Below are 17,308 nucleotides of genomic sequence, written 5' to 3'. Positions count from 1 at the left end.
CCTAATTTATTGAGCGTTTTTAAAATGAAGTGTTGTTGAATTTTGTCAAAGGACTTTTCTGCATCTATTGAGATAATCATATGGTTTTTGTCTTTGGTTCTGTTTATATGCTGGATTACACTTATTGATTTGCATATATTGAACCATCCTTGTATCCCATGGATGAAGCCCACTTGATCATGGTGGATAAGCATTTTGATGTGTTGCTGGATTCGGTTTGCCAGTATTTTATTGAGGATTTTTGCATCAGTGTTCATCAAGGATATTGGCCTAAAATTCTCTTTTTTCGTTGTGTCTCTGCCAGGCTTTTGTATCAGGAAGATGCTGGCCTCATAAAATGTGTTAGGGAGAATTCCCTCTTTTCTATTGATTGGAATAGTTTCAGAAGGAATGGTACCAGTTCCTCATGTACCTGTGGTAGAATTCGGCTGTGAATCCATCTGGTCCTGGACTCTTTTTTATTGGTAAACTATTGATTATTGACACAATTTCAGAGACTGTTATTAGTGTATTCAGAGATTCAACTTCTTCCTGTTTTAGTTTTCAGAGGGTGTATGTTTCAAGGAATTTATCCATTTCTTCTTGATTTTCTAGTTTATTTGCGTAGAGGTGTTTGTAGTATTCTCTGATGGTCATTTGTATTTCTGTGGGATTGGTGGTGATATCCCCTTTATTATTTTTTATTGTGTCTGTTCGATTCTTCTCTTTTTTCATCTTTATTAGTCTTGCTAGTGGTCTATATATTTTGTTGATCCTTTCAAAAAACCAGCTCCTGGATTCCTTAGTTTTTTGAAGGATTTTTTGTGTCTCTATTTCCCACAGTTCTGCTCTGATTTTAGTTATTTCTTGCCTTCTGCTAGCTTTTGAATGTGTTTGCTCTTGCTTTTCTAGGTCTTTTAATTGTGATGTTAGGGGGTCAATTCTAGATCTTTCCTGTTTTCTCTTGTGGGCAATTCAGTGTTATAGGTTTCCCTCTACACGCTGCTCTGAATGTGTCCCAGAGATTCTGGTATGTTGTGCTTTTGTTCTCATTGGTTTCAAAGAACATCTTTATTTCTGCCTTCCTTTTATTATGTACTCAGTAGTCATTCAGCAGCAGGTTGTTTAGTTTTCATGTAGTTGAGTGGTTTTGAGTGGGTTTCTTAATCCTGAGTTCTAGTTTGATTGCACTGTGGTCTGAGAGACAGTTTGTTATAATTTCTGTTCTTTTACGCTTGCTGAGGAGAGCTTTACTTCCAACTATGTGGTCAATTTTGGAATAGGTGTGGTGTGGTGCTGAAAAAATATATATTCTGTTGATTTGGTTTGGAGAGTTCTGTAGATGTCTATTAGGTCCACTTGGTTCAGAACTGAGTTCAATTCCTGGGGATCCTTGTTAACTTTCTGTCTTGTTGATCTGTCTAACATTGACAGTGGGGTGTTAAAGTCCCCCGATATTATTGTGTGGGAGTCTAAGTCACTTTGTAGGTCACTCAGGAATTACTTTGTGAAACTTGGTGCTTCTCTATTGGTTGCATACGTATTTAAGATAGTTAGCTCTTCTTGTTGAATTGATCCCTTTCCATTATGTAATGGCCTTCTTTGTCTCTTTTGATCTTTGTGGCTTTTATTTCTGTTTTATCAGAGACTAGGATTGCCACCCCTGCCTTTTTTTTTTGTTTTCCTTTTGCTTGGTAGATCTTCCTCCATCATTTAATTATGAGCCTATGTGTGTCTCTGCACGTGAGATGGGTTTCCTGAATACAGCACACCGATTTGTCTTGATCCTTTATCCAATTTTCCAGTCTGTGTCTTTTAATTGGAGCATTTAGTCCATTTACATTTAAGGTTAATATTGTTATGTGTGAATTGGATCCTGTCATTATGATGCTAGCTGGTTATTTTGCTCATTAGTTGATGCAGTTTCTTCCTAGCCTTGATGGTCTTTACAGTTTAACATGATTTTGTAGTGGCTCATACCAGTTGTTCCTTTCCATGTTTAGTGTTTCCTTCAGGAGCTCTTTTAGATCAGTCCCGGTGGTGACAAAATCTGTCAGCATTTGCTTGTCTGTAAAGTATTTTGTTTCTCCTTCTCCTATGAAGTTTAGTTTGGCTGGATATGAAATTCTGGGTTGAAAATTCTTTTGTTTAAGAATGTTGAATATTGGCCCCCACTCTCTTCTGGCTTGTAGAGTTTCTTCCGACAGATCCACTGTTAGTCTGATGGGCTTCCCCTTGTGGGTAACCCGACCTTTCTCTCTGGCTTCCCTCAAGTTATTAATTGTTAAAAGGTATTATTATAATGTGTAATTGAGAGTACTCTATATAAATTTAATCTCCAGGTGAGGTAGAAGAGTAAGAGTTGCTTGTAGTGAAAATAAATTCTAGAAAGACATGGAAATGTACATTTTGCCTAGAGGTAAAGGATTTTCTTTAATTAACGAAAATAAAGCTATCTGTTTACTCAAATTGTGAAAATAGCTTTAAAAAAATTAATCTTGCAAAAGAAAACTCTGCACACCCAGGCACTAGATTGAAAAGGTTGTTAGGTTTTTTTCTGCCATTAAGCATTGAAGAGAAAACACAACAAAAATTTCTTGAAACATTAATCTTCTCTTCAGCAAATTTGTAGAAGGTTGTCAAAACGTTGTAACAAGTTTGTGAAAATCTCACCTCTGTGTCAATCTTTCTAAAGTTAAATATAATTTTACATAAGTTTTCATTAAGCTTAAGGTTAATATTGGGAGACAACTACAAGGGGAAAATTTGTCATTCTGAAAGAGATTATTACATAATATTGAAAACTGATAAAAATTTTTCTGCCCTTTCAAACATTTCTACCAACTATATTTTGGCAAAAACAATGATTTATGGAAATCTGGATTTGGATATCATAACATTAAAAGTCTTAATCCTCTAAAATATTTAGCAGGCTTCCCAGAATAAAATTGTAACCTCGAGGATGTGTTTTCTGAAACCTGTGTTTTGGATGCCTCATAGAGCCCCTGGGGCATTAAAAAAAAAAAGTTAAACAGTATTATAAAACATATTTTAACACATGTGATTTTGATGGTAATATTTTATTTTTTCAGAATATATTTTAGTGAGTAATATTAACACAGGTCTCAAAACCACATTAGGTTTTTCACGTTCTTAATATCTGAATATGTGCTATCAATTTTAATTAAGGTGATTATGTTAAGCTGTTGTAAACCACAGAAGTAACCAAATGTCTTTGCCTATTCTGTTTCTAACCACACTAGATGTTTTGCCATGTACAGACATTTAATCTTTATCAAGAATAATGGCTTAAAATTAGCTGTAGAGCTTTACTAGCTGTTGTCAACTGTAGGTTTTTTTTATAACAGGAAAATTTACAGAACTTAGGAATAGCTATAAAAATTATAGGAACGCCTATAAATATCAAGTAGGACAAAAGTTAAAATAGATTAAACTAACAGAAGAATGAAGCAATCTCTTTAACTTTATTTTAGAACATTTCTAATTCTTGTTTTGTTTTTTGAAGTCAAGTGCACTTTCTTTTAAACTAGTTACAGCTTTTAACACTGTCGATTGGTATACTCCTGTTAAAAAAAATTGGAACACACTTTTTTTCCCTATGCCTAGTTCCTCTAAAATTCGGAAAGTGTGTGTGATTATTCTTAACTTACAGCAATATAACTGTTTTAATCAGTGCAACAAAAAATGTATTTTCATTTGCAACATAACCCAATAGAATAAGCTGGTTGATTTTCTAAGGCTTTGACTGGAAGCGTGTGCCTTCTTTAGTGAATTACATCTGACTTTTAGAACCAATAAAAGCCCTCTAAGAAACCCGGCCTTATACTTTGTTTACACAGTCCCAATACAGGTTTTCTAATCTGTGGTAAGAAAAAAAAAAGCCACTTCCTATCAGGCCTAGGAACCACATGCACTTGGAATCTCAAAAAATAGAGGAGTTCTCCCAAATAATATGTATCTAAGGGTGAAACCTATGGCTGGATTCAGCTTTATAATGTCCTATTTAAGATTCCTTGTAAAATAGAGATTCATAAAACCCCATAAGGAAAGCCCATGTAAAGGTATTTCTCACAGCACTGAACAAAAATTGTCTGGCTAAGTGTAAGACAAGTCTGTTTTGCCAATGACTACAGTTTATCATGATTCATTCTTAACAAAAATTAGGACTAGAAAAAAGATATGTGTCTCAAAGCCTGTCACACCCCTATCACCAATTTCTCACTTCATAAGTTATTTTTAATATTTTCTTACAATTTTAATTAACCTTTTTATTTTTTTTTTTTTTCTGTCCACCAACTGGTGAGGTCCAGCTACAGTTCTTGGAAAACAGAAAGATATGAGTAATAGAGAAATCTAGAACAATATTCTAATTCTGGGAATGTATTCCACAAATATTTTCAGATAATAGAAGAAAATGTGGTTCCTGTAACAGAATTTTTGCTTTGAAGGATCAAATCAAGAAAACTAAATAAACCCAAGTCTCATGTAACAAAATCTTAACTGGTATAAATATAGCCACAATTATATGGGCATGTTAGCAGCCTTGAAGTATTTCAGTTGTTCTTACTCTCCTTGTCTAGTTGTGACATGCTTTTTCTAATAATCGAAACTGGTTTTCTTTTTTGCCTTAAGTCTATCACACCTTAAAATGTAACGCAAATTAAACCATGCATTAACATGTCTTTCTTCTACAAACTCTTAAACCAACCCTCAGTAGAATCCCACCTACTGTTTTCTACACAACACTCTTCTCCAGCAGAAAGCATCCGGAAAGACCAATACCCAATCTCCTAAGAGAAGTTAGAGTTTTCATTTCTGAGGGAAGACAAAGACAAGTTAGCTTGCTTTCCATATGAAAACAGCAAGGAAATGGTTTCTGGAAGACCCCCAATCAACAGGTAAGGGCCTGATTCCAACGTAATAATCAGACCAAAAGAAGCGTAGGCACCAGTAAGGGATCTAACACAGAAGCTTGTGCCTGATAGCACGGCTGCAGCAACAGAAATAACAGAACTTTCAGTCCATTCAGATAAAATCTTGTACAATCCTCTCACTCATTCAGATGGGGGAATCAATGCCTGGCATAAGCATGCTGTTTTCTGTATACTCAGAGGGCTTTCCGAAAATAAAGTGTTTTTTTTTTTTTTTTTTTTTTTTTGTGGGCATAAACCCAGTGAGATGTAGTGGGTAATGGCTGAATATTTATTTTTGTATTTGATTGGTTGCTCAACCCATATGAATCATCATTTCAGTCCCTGATTATTCCTGAGTCAGCATCCCAGGACAAGCTTTTACTTTAGGTCCTGTGCCAAGCTAAGCAGTCTTCGCAAATTACCACTTCACACTGCTCCCAGGCAAAGTGCCTGGGTTAAGCTGTCTAATAGGTCCTGGGCCTGGGCAAAGCTAAGTCACACATTCTCCAAGACAGCTTGCAAACTAAGTATATATCTTTATTTTTTAGGCCATAAAAACCTTAAACCCCAGTGGACAACTTATTCAAGCTTCTATCTCTGCTGGCAGAGAGCTTGTTTTTCCAGTTATTTAAACTTTTGCTCCAAACAGTTTCCTTTGTTTACAATCCTTAATTTTCTTAAATGTAAAAGAAAAGACTCTTAGTGTTATCTGAAATGAAAGAAAGGCTGTTACATCCTGGTGCATTGTTAAAAGAACAATATTATCTGAATGTATGACATATTTTTGCAGCTTTCTTTTGATGTCAGGGTCTGTTTGAGTAATAAACTTTTCTCTTAAGATTAACTTTATCTTAACTCAATAGGGAAGTAGGAACATGTATTTCACTAAAGCCTCTCTCAGGATTTTTAAAACGCCTCTATAATTTGTATGTCTTTTTAACCTATTATGAATAGTTTAGAGTAATTATGATGTTTTGTACTGTTCACTAATAAGCCTTCCAGTAGGCTCACTAATATTTTTTCACTCCGATATAGGATCAATAAGATTCCAATCGAGTTATCAGCAGTTCTTCCTTTCCTATTATGAATAAGAATTCTGTTATCAGTTCAAATTTTTTCCTTTCCACCCTCTCTTTTTCAAGATTTTGGAAAAGACATGTGGTTCATCCACGGATAAGTCTGCTATCTGTAAAGCTGCGTGCTTTATGGCAACAGCTAGGGTTTGGTTTAGGAGTAGTGTATCATCTATTCAGGTATGATTAAGCACTTGAATTAGATTTTGAAATATCACTGTATGTCCACTGGTGTCATCAGGGGACATTTGCTTAAGTTTTTCTTTTTTTTATCTAAGTCCCTACAATGAGAAGAAAATTTCTACTATACTAGCATCACATCTATGCAGTATTTTCTGCAGGGGCAACAGTGAGGTTGGGGTTTCTTTAGTGGCACAAGAAGACAAGCTGATGAAAAGGCAATTGGAGATTCTAAATGAGGGTGGCATGTATGGCATTTAGAAGATATATTTGAGTGTTCCTCAGGGGCTTGTCTCTGACTTAATGAATTATCTCTTTGAAACTTGCCTGTTATCACTGCCAAGAGGGCAGAGTCAGTTTTACCATGCTTAGAAACATCTGGGTTTTCTCCCAAGTCAAAGCAAGGTTGAATAAAAAAAGAAAAAATCAAACTCTTTTCTTTGCCATCTGAAGAAAAGATGTATCTGTTGAATAGTACTAAAATGAACACGTCCCTCAGAAAGCTAGGCATGTCTGTCCTGGAGTTGTTAGGGCTGTTGTGCCCTTGAGCAATAAATACATAAGTAAGCCACTTTCTTTTTTCAGAGTCTCACAGTCAATGAAATTTCTGCATTTCAGACAGTAATCTAGAGAGGTTCACACTGCAGACAGTTTGTGAACTTTCTAAAGAAATATAGAAAAAAATCTTCCTATTATCTTTTTCCCCCTTTTGAAATAGCCCTGACTGAATAGAAAGATAGGATATTCCTTGATTTTCCATTCCTCTTGTCTTTTCTGAGTCTGGTGACTGACATAGTTGTCCCCCATGGATGCAAGCTAAACCTTCACTCACAGCTCCGGAGGAGCTAGAGACCCGGACAAGTAACGTTTACCTGCACAGGCTTTAGCTCTCCACTGGTGACTCCTGGTTGATTTCTTAAGCCTACTCAACCCAGAAGATAACCAAAGTAACTTGGGAACCTAAAAAAAAAGATGGTACAGTCATTGGATTCTAGCAAGACACTTGTATAGAGTAAGAATTTTAATGCTATTTGTGGCTTCCCTTGCTATGGCTTAGAAAAAATATTGAAATTGCAGGAAACAAGATCGATTGACTTTGAAACATAAAATTCTCTGTTAGTTTAAATGTCATTGCTGGAGGAAGAAGGTGTGCCTCAAAACAAGTAAAGCTTGTATGGTTGGCTTTCATAAGGCAGTACCTAGCTAAAGTGTGTCTCTCAAAGTCACCTTCTTTCTGATTATTGAAAGTGGAAATTTTCTGTTTACTGATAGGGCACAGAGCCTTATTACTGTTAGAGGGATATAGGAGAGAGAAGAGTTAAAAAACCAAGGGTTTTGTGCAAAGAACTGGCAAGGCTTCTCCAGAGAGAAAAAACTCCTTTCACTAGGTTGCATTTTAAGATCTAAAATGTTCCATGAAAATGCTGAATCCCAGGTTTATATACTCAAAAGTTAGAAAAAGAAGGTTAATGCTCTATCACCTGTCCCCACAGTATGCGTCTCTGTAGAAAAAAGATGTGTCTCACAAACAAACTCTTTAGATATATGTGGTTGTGTGGAGTTTTTAAAGAGAAATAACCAGCCAATAAGAGAAATTTTATTTGAATGTATGCCATTCCCTAAGGTGACGTGAATATCTATCATCAGTGGACAAAAAGATCCTTATCAAATAAGAATGTTTAGATCACAATTTTGAATTCTTCCTATTTGAAAGAAAAAAATCACAAAATAGCAACTCTTTGAATTGTATTTCTAATGACTGACTTTTACCAGTGAGCTTCCATCTCCAGATCGCAACATTGTATACAAAGAAGAAACAGAAGGGACATTAGCCACACAATGACAAAATATAAATAAATAAAATGCCACAGAAAAGCCTGAAATTTTTGGTGGCAACACTCTGATAGACTGTCAGAAACTGGAGTTAGTTTTGAGGTCTTCACATAACACCGTGATATAGTCTTATCCAGAAATCTTCAATTAACTTAGATATCCTTTCAGTCCTATGTGACAGCTGGATCCTCTGTGAAAGAAAATGGTTGGAACAGAGGCAACTTTTTCAACAGCAGAGGGTGAAAAGAGACTGCCATTGTGTCTCCCAACATCCCTTTCTCCTAAGCTTTGTAAGAATGGCAGGCAATCTATCGCATTTTACCTGGCACTTGCCCAGAGCTTTCTTTGCTCTTCAGAAATTAAAAAAAGAAAAAACAAACAACAAAAACAAACAAACAAAAACTGAGAACAAGGGGCAGATGTGAATGCAAATAGAGGACAAGCTGCAGATATGAATGTAAGTAGTTTGGAATTGCACTCCTACTCACCTTTTTTATTTAATGGATTCTCACTCTGTCACTTAAGCTGGAGTCCAGTTGCAAGATCTTGGGTAACCACAAGCTCCATCTCTGGGATTTATGCCACTCTCTTGCCTTAGCCTACCAAGTAGCTGTCACTACAGGTGCCCACCACCACACCTGGCTAATTTTTTGTATTTTTAATAGACTTCATGGGAGCTTCACCATGTTAGCCAGGATCATCTCAATCTCGATCTCCTTGTGATCTGCCCGCATTGGCCACCCACAGTGCTGTGATAACACGCATGAGCCACCATGCCCAGCTACTAGTGACCTTTTTAATTAAAGCCTTTCCCAGTCCATGAACCAAAAGCAAACCTTGCTGTGCCCCTGTGAACCAAAATCTATCAGGTGACACACAGATTTTTTAATCTGAAGAAAATTAAATATTATGAATGCAAAAGGGGAGATGATAGCAAATGTGTAATATGTTAACTTCTGGTGGAGTAGAGTCAGTTGCCCACTCTGAAAAAGAGTCTGATATTTTTATGGACTCAGAAGAAAGAAAATGTACTAACTAGTTTTGAAGAAAGCACTACTTATCTTTCCTGGGTCCTTGTGCCTGGAACTGTTAATAGCTGATGCAATGACTCAGCTTGGCTCAGGAACTTGGCCCTGAGCCCCACAAGAGCTAAAGTGAAAGCATGGCCCAGGACCTTGGCATGGGACCAGAGGCTAAAATGATAATTTACAGAAATTTGGCTCAGGGCTTGAAGCGTGTTTAGTAACATAAGGTGCCCTTTGTAACACACTGTAGTCCAATATGGACATGTTCTGAAAAAGAGACTATTTCCTGGAAGCAATCTGGTTACACAAAAAGCACAACATTTTAATGCGTGGTCTTGTTTTTTTATCTGAGTAGCTGTGTGCATGTCTTAAGCACACACACAAAAAAGTTGGGCTTTAAAAAAAAAATTATTTGCTTGCACCACGGGATTGTACAGGATTCTTAAAATTCTGTCTGCAGCCTGATAGTCCAGGCTGCTTCTCTGCCTGTGGAAATTTTCCCAATAATCCACCACAACTATGTAGCTTTTCTTTGTCAATACTATTGAAGACCTAGAAAGTTTCTGAGGGTCGAAGGCACATTCTTTGAAGTTTCCTATGTGCAAGGTTTTGAGCCGTGAAGCACCCGACATCTTTGTAAATATTGTAAAATTGTACGTGCCTTCTTAGCAGTCATATCAGAAAAGCCCACAAGAAACAACTCACAAACATCAGAGAAACATTCTCCCTGGAAACAATCAAAACAAAATTTTCTTACTCCAGGTTTTCTCATCTTCTTGATGTAGAGAATCTTTTACTCACATCATCATCAACTTTTCCAGTTTTTACATCCAACCCTCCATGTTCCTTACTACTCCTACAGGAAATGCCCAATGAATGATGGGCCAGTAAAGTGCAAGTTTCTTTTTCATTACAGTGCCTTAAACAAATAAAGTAAGACCTGGGGAAGTTTTATGATACATCAATACATATATAGAGCCTTTCTAATATCTAGCCCTTTTTTTGGGGTCTTAAATGGGAAGACGTTATGTTATTGCTAAGCCAAAATCTTACTGTTTCTGACAAAAAGCCCTATAGTCAACAGAAAGATGCTGGGCCAAAACACATTTCTTCTATAGCATGTCAAAGAGAGAAAAGCAGTCAAAGAGAGAAAGAGTGAAGAAAAGACAAGATCCTAATCTCCAGTAGAAAGAGAGACAGAGCCCTTTGAAAAACCTAATTTAAGCCATAGTGATCCCATAGATAAGAAAAAGAAAAAAAGAAAAGTAGAAGAAAAAAGAAAGCAGGACATTTGCCCTTTAGACATCCCAGATCTAAACCTTTCCCAAGCCAGGGCTGAGATGACGTCTTTGGGTCTTTGCATTTTCTGGCATTTCTTCTTTTCTGGATGATACTGCATTCTTCAGTGCCTGCAGAAAAGAAAGCTTGTGGTATGCCTGATTCACCTAAAGATCTGCAGGGAATTGTCACCTGTACCAGCACCTGACCTGCTTACCTCATCACAGATAACATGCAAAGCTGTGTGCAGTGGCTGGACTCAACCAACACTCACTCACGCATCTGCCTCCATTCTGTGCCTGGCACATCCATAGCAAACTGAAACCTAAGCCCATAGTTGGAGTTGAGTGCAGGCTGTAAGATGGGTGTGTAAAATTAGACAAGCAGGCTCAAGGGAAACTTGCACAAGGGTGACATCATCCACAGAGATTGTTGGCTGGTGAAGCGACACCCTAGAGATCTTGTGACAAAGATGACATTCATCGCCAGTGGCCAGTGGATTATTCAATTATGCCTATGTAATGGAGCCTCGATAAAAATTAGCAAGACAGTATTCATAGAGCTTTTGGGTAACTGAACACATGCAGTGTTCTAGAAATTTGTGTGCTCATAAAAAGAGACACTGATAATTTTAAAGGCCGTACAGAGTGTAGGTGTCTTTGTTTTGAAAGAAGTTTCTGCCTTTAATAATGTGTCCAGAATTTTAACTTATTAACTAGAGCACACTCTAAGGTAACATAAATCTGCACATTACAAACATTAGAACGTGGGTATTTCCACAAAAATGATTCCATAATTCACCAGTACAGTGCAACAAGTTTTACTTTAGAGAGATAAAGTTTTCTTTTGTCAACTGGGTAAGAACTAGACATTTATAAAGGAAAATAAAATCAAGTGATATCTCACCACAAATTCTAGTCATATGTTCAGTTTAGGAGAATGATCTCCAGTGAATTTTGTGCCAGAAATATTTATTCTAAAAGAAAAGTCTTTTAATTTATAATTGTGTGTCTCTGAAGTGCTTGTGCCACTGTAAAGTCAAGGGCACCATCTCATACCATTTTGTGTCCTTCTGGGAGGGAAGCCGAGGCTGCCTTATAACCCAGTAGAGGTATTCTAGCATGTAAAAGTAAGAAAAATCAACATTATTACGTGATTCTCTGTCATAAACATCCAATAAATCACAACTCTGGTCTTATATATAGTAGTAGCCATAGATACACATTAGGGCTTCCAAGAAGAATCTAGTACCCAACAGTCTGCTTTTATATTTGGGCTTATGTGAGCGTAAAATAACCACATTTGGGCAAACAAGCTGTTTTATTACTTCTTTTAAAGCTGCAGTGCTCAAAAATGATGTAATAATTTAAATACCTGGCTTGGGCATTTCCGGTTGTGTTTCCAAGCCTTAGCTATGGGTGAAACTGTTTTGGGCTATGAAGATGGATTAGGGCATCTTGCAACTCATGATGCATTTGGTTCAGCTTAGTTCTCGTGTCCTGAGCAGTCAGACTGACAACTAAAACTCATCCGTTTTATTTTCAACATACTTTAACATGGATTCTGTCCCTTGGGCTGAGCTCCAGATCTTCCTCAGCACCTCACACTCTCTCTCATTGGCCTGTTCCAACTCCAACTTAATATTAGAGTGAACAAGGGCCTTAGATTCTTCCAGTACAATTTGATTATATGAGGCAAGCTCCTTAATTTGAATCATAACCTCTTGGGTGAAAGTTCCACTCAAAAATACCTGAGAGACCAGGCCTTTGGCACATGCCTCCCGTGCTGTCAGCTTTCGCCCAGCAAATAACATTTCATTGGCAGATGCTTTACCCATCATTTTTTGAAATGTAATAGTTGAACAGCCATCTGGACTCTGTCCAAAGGTCATATAAGGGGTTTGGAACCAAGCCTTTTCATTAGCCCACACGAGATCACAAAGGGGCAGGATGGATGCACCCAGTCCAATGGCGGGGCCATTGACTGATACAACAATAGGCTTTTTAAATTGAATAAAAGTATTCACAAAGTTCTTGATGGTATCCACCATTTCAAGGCTTGCTCTGTTTCTGTCGTTCCTTAAGCGCTTCACAAAGTACCCAAAATCAAGACCGCAGCAAAAGACACTTCCAGCTGCACTGAACAGCACGAGCTTGCTGTCATCCACAGCAGCGTTATTAAGAGCATTAACTATTTCTTTAATTACTTCTGTATTCAGTGCATTTTTTTCTGTGGATCTAGTTGATAGCACTATCTGGGTGAATCCATCCTCTTTCTTCACTACAATGTCTCTGTATGTGCTGGCACTTTCTGTTAGCTTTATGGTAAAGTACATCTTCTTGATAAAAGGCTGGTCTCTGCTGTCATCAGTAATATTTCTTTGCCCACCTTTCACTCTTGGAACTGAGGTATGCATGTCTGTTGTTCCATTGGCTGCTAATGGGTCTACTAATACCACTATACCTTTTTGGGTAGCTGAACCTGTGGCCATTGAAGCGGTAACTGAGCCAGACATCTGCGACATTGGTGGGTGTATCTGAGTCTTGTTCTCTATTCCAGGCTGTTCTGCACCAGGACGTGACAAAGGGTCCTGGAGGAGTTTCCCTTCTGTCACCTCGAAGACCACCGTGTCCTGCTGATCTGCTGCAATAGGGTACAGTTTCTCAAGTTTCTGAAAGCCACTCACAGTTTTCTTGTCGTTAAAGGGGCTTTCAGGTGCAAGGGTCTTGATAGTTGAATGTATTTTCTCCATATTCTGTGTGTCGGAGAGAAGTGAAGCTGCCTTCCTCCTAATGATCTTGCTGGCAGCAAATAACTTGCTGTTTTTGGATCTGTGGTGTCTATCCGTCACTTGCGTTGTAGGAGAGTTCTTAGAATAGCTCGCTTTTGTAGATCTAGAAGTTCTTCTTCTGGCATTGTTTGAAAAAATTCTACTGGTTCTAGTCCATGTCAGTTTTTTCTGTTTTTCAGTCTGTCGTCTATTAAAATCAAGTATACATTTTTCACAGTTCCTGAGGTGCTGCTCTGGTTCCCAAGTGTCATCCTGTTGGTTGTAACCTTTCCACCGAATCAAATACTCTGTATTCCCATTTTTATCTCGTCTTTTGTCAACAATACTTTCAACCTCAAACTCCTGGGAAGCCATGAGGAAAGACACAGGATTGGAGCAGTTGCTGTGCCAACTTTGTTTCAGTTGTGTCTCCACATAGCCACTCCTTTCTGCCTCCAGTTCTTCACCAGGTTCTGCATATGGATGAACCTCTTCTATTTCGTCACCACTGGTGTAGTGAAAATTGTGTGAAATAGCGGCTATGCTATGGTGCATGATAGCTTGCTCAGTAGCCTCAGGTGAGAGTAGGTAAATCCACAGCCACAACCTTCTGTTGTAGAACAGAAAGCGTTCTTCCTGCCTGTTACTCTTTTGTGTTTGTTTGTTTAATTGTGGTTGCTATGACGATTGTATGGAAGATTCTATTCTTATAACATTTTTAAAGTTACACTAGCTTGTCTTCAGTAACATACAAAACCTTCACTCCTGTATAATGTACCTCCACTATTTCACTTATTGAGTCCTCAAAATTATACCTTTATTCAGTTTATGTCAAAAACAGAAATTAGAGGTAGTTTTTTTTATTAAATATATTTGTGTTTTAAGGTACGTGGAGAACAACTTGTGGAAGTGCATGTTGTTAATTGTTTTTTTTTCTTTTTGAGATGGAGTCTCACTCTGTCACCCAGGCTGGAGCGCAGTGGTGCAATCTTGGCTCATTGAAAGCTCCATCTCCCGGATTCATGCCATTCTCCTGTGTCAGCCTCCCAAGTAGCTGAGACTACAGGCGCCTGCCACCTTGCCTGTCGAATTTTTTGTACTTTTAGGAGAGACTGGGTTTCACCGTGTTAGCCTGGGTTGTCTTGATCTCCTGACCTCGTGATCCACACACCTCAACCTCCCAAAGTGCTGGGATTACAGGTATGAGCCACCGTGCCTGGCCAAATATTATATCTTATATATTTGTACATGTATTTATCTTTACCTTAACCTTTGTTTGTTCATACTGCTTTTGAATGTCTGTCCATTCTACCCTGAAGTACTCCATAAGACATTTCTTAAAGGGTAGTCTACTTGTAAAGGGTGCCAGCTTTTGTGTGGGAATGTCATAATGTGTCGCTCACCTTCGATGGACAATTTGGTGGATTATAAGGTTTAGGTTTGACAGTTTTTTCTGACATCACTTGGAACATATTAGTCTACTACGTTCTATCATCTTAGTTTTCAGGTGAGTAATCTACTGCTTTTCAGTGGTTATTCAGATAAGCGATTCACTGGCTATTTTTAGGGTGCCTTTTACATGACTAGCTACTTCCTCTCCTTCCTTTGAAAATCCTCAGGATTCCCTTTGTATTTGTTTTAGACAGTTTAATTATCAGGTAAGTTTTAGTTTGTTTCTTCGAGTTTTTTTTACTTGAAGTCTGTTGAGCTACTTGGGTGCTTATTTATTGTCTTAAATTGTTGCATTCTTTATGACTATTTTGTTAAATAGTCTCCATGATCTTTTGTCTCTTCCTTCGAACTTCCAAAATGCATATGTATGGCTCCTTGATGGTGTCCCTCAGGTTTCTAGGCCATATCAATCTGCCTTGCCCCTTTTCAGACTCTGTTGGTGACCACTATATGGTTGACTGCCCCCAAGGGTGGGTATCACAGTGTGGGGACAGTTTGTCAGTTGGTCTCACAAGGCTGATGCATCCCATAGCTCAATTCCCAGACTTAAATCATTGTGGTCTCATTAGTCCACTACAATCTAGAAATCTCTAAATGTGAGGTATCACACAGAGTTCTTTGTCTCATGGCCAAGAAAATTAAAGAGGACAGATGCAAAAAGGTTGAATCAAAACTTTTATAAGTGAAAGTAAAAAAACTCTTCACAGTGGGGGTGGAATGTGGGTGGTTTACCTACTATAAGACTGTGCTTTACAGTTTCTAAAGGCAGAGAAGTAAAGGAATGTACTTAGTGTTCTTGGGGTAAGCGTTATTTGGCTTGGCCCTGAAACTTGGCCTTGGATTCACCTGGAGCTGAAGTGATGATTTGTAGAAGCTACAACTCTCAGCCTTGGAACTTGGCCCTGGACCAAGAAAGGAGCTGAAGTGACAGCTTGGCCTGAGACCTTGGGCTGGGACCAATCAAAGGATGAAGTAATGTCTCATGGTCACAATAATTAAGGAGGCTAGATGTTGCAAAGTTCAAGTAGGATCTAAAGTAACACAACAGCCATATGGACTCTGTCCAGATGTCATATAAGGGGTTTGAAACCAAGCCTTTGCATTAGCTCGGAAGAAATCACAAAGAGGCAGTGTGGATGCACCTATTCCAAAGGATGGGCCACTGACTGATACAAAAATAGGCTTTTAAAATTGATTGAAATTGTTCACAATTTTCTTGATGGTGTTCACCATTTCAAGGCTTGTTCTGTTTCTGTCCTTCTTTAAATACTTCAGAAAATACCCAAAATCGAGGCCACAGCAAAGGACACTTCCACGTGCACTGAACAGCACAAGCTTCCTCCCACCCACAGCAGTCCTGTTCAGAGCATTAACCATTTCTTTAATTACTTCTATATCCAGTGCATTTTTTTATGTCGATCTAGTTTATAGCAACATCTGGGTGAATCTGTACTCTTTCTTCATGGCAATATATCTGTATGTGCTGACATTTTCTGTTAGCCCTCTGCTGAATTACATCTTCTTGATAAAAGGCTGGTCTCTGCCATTGTCAGTAACATTTCTTTGCCCATCTTTCACTCTTGCAACTGATGTATGCATGTCTGTTTCTCCATTGGCTGCTAATAGGCCCATTAATACCACTATACCTTTTTTGGTAGCTGAGTCTGCAACCATGGAAGCAGTAACTGAGCCAGACTTCTGAGAAAATAGTGGGTGAATCTGGGTCTTGTTCTCTATTCCACACTATCCTGCCCTGGGATCTGATAAAGCCCTGATGAGCATCCCTTCCCCTTCCTTGAAGACCACTGTATCCTGCTGATCTGCTGCAATAGGGTCCAGATTCTTGAGTTTCTGAATGCCACTCACTGTGTTCTTGTTGTGAATAGGGCTGTAAGGGGCAAGTGTCTTTCTTGATAGTTGAATATAGTAGCTACATATTCTTTGGTTCGGACAGGTGTGACCCTGGATTACTGCCAACATTCTGGCTGGCAGCTCATAACTGGCTGCTTTTGAATTTGTGGTGTTGGTCAGACACTAGAGTTTTAGGAGCATTCTTAGAAAAGTTGGGCTTGGTAGATATAGAAGTTCATCTTCTGGTGTTGTTTGAAAAAGTTCTAGTTGTTCTGGTCCATGCCACTTTTTTATTGTTTCTGTTTTTTAGTCTGTCATCTGTTAAAGTCATATATACATTTTTCCCCAGTGCTGCTCTAGTTCCCAAGTGTCATACTGTTTCTTCCTAATCTTTCCATCACCAAATTTTATTTATTTTTCTTTTTTTTTAGACAAAGTCTTGAGCTATCACTCAGGCGGGAGTACAGTGGCACAGTTGCACAATCTCAGCTCACTGCAACCTCCGCGTCCTGTGTTCATGTGATTCTCCTGTCTCAGCCTCCTGAGTAGATGAGATTACAGGGGCCTGCCACCACACCTGGCTAACTTTATGATTTTTAGTAGAAACAGGTTTTCATTGTATTAACCAGGATGGTCTCAATCTCCTGAACTCGTGATCTGCCCGCCCCAGCCTTGCAAAGTGCTGGGATTACAGGTTGACACCTGTAATCCACTTCTTTCTGCCTCCAGTTCTTCACCAGGTTCTGCATATGGATGAGCCTATTCTATTTCATCGCCACTGGTGTAATGAAAATTGTTTGAAATAGCAGCTATACCATGTGCTTTAGGCTCTCCACACTTACGCCCTGGTGGGACAGCTTGGGCTTTGTCTCATGGTACATGATAGCTGGCTTGGTAGCCTCAAATGAGAGTAGCTAAATCCACATCTCCTAC

At 38.4% G+C, this 17,308-nt stretch overlaps 1 protein-coding gene across 1 annotated transcript; it reads right to left on the bottom strand.

Annotated features, from left to right (window-relative positions):
* Positions 1-11,612: 11,612 nt before the first annotated feature.
* LOC129053199 (testis-specific chromodomain protein Y 1) lies at positions 11,613-13,916 on the bottom strand. The gene has a single exon (XM_054545350.2). The coding sequence runs from the start codon at positions 13,625-13,627 to the stop codon at positions 11,822-11,824; it is 1,806 nt and encodes a 601-aa protein (XP_054401325.1). The 5' UTR covers positions 13,628-13,916; the 3' UTR covers positions 11,613-11,821.
* Positions 13,917-17,308: the final 3,392 nt, after the last annotated feature.

The sequence above is a fragment of the Pongo abelii genome, chromosome Y (assembly GCF_028885655.2).
Source record: "Pongo abelii isolate AG06213 chromosome Y, NHGRI_mPonAbe1-v2.0_pri, whole genome shotgun sequence".
NCBI lineage: Eukaryota > Metazoa > Chordata > Mammalia > Primates > Hominidae > Pongo > Pongo abelii.
This window is presented reverse-complemented; position numbering and strand designations above follow the sequence as displayed.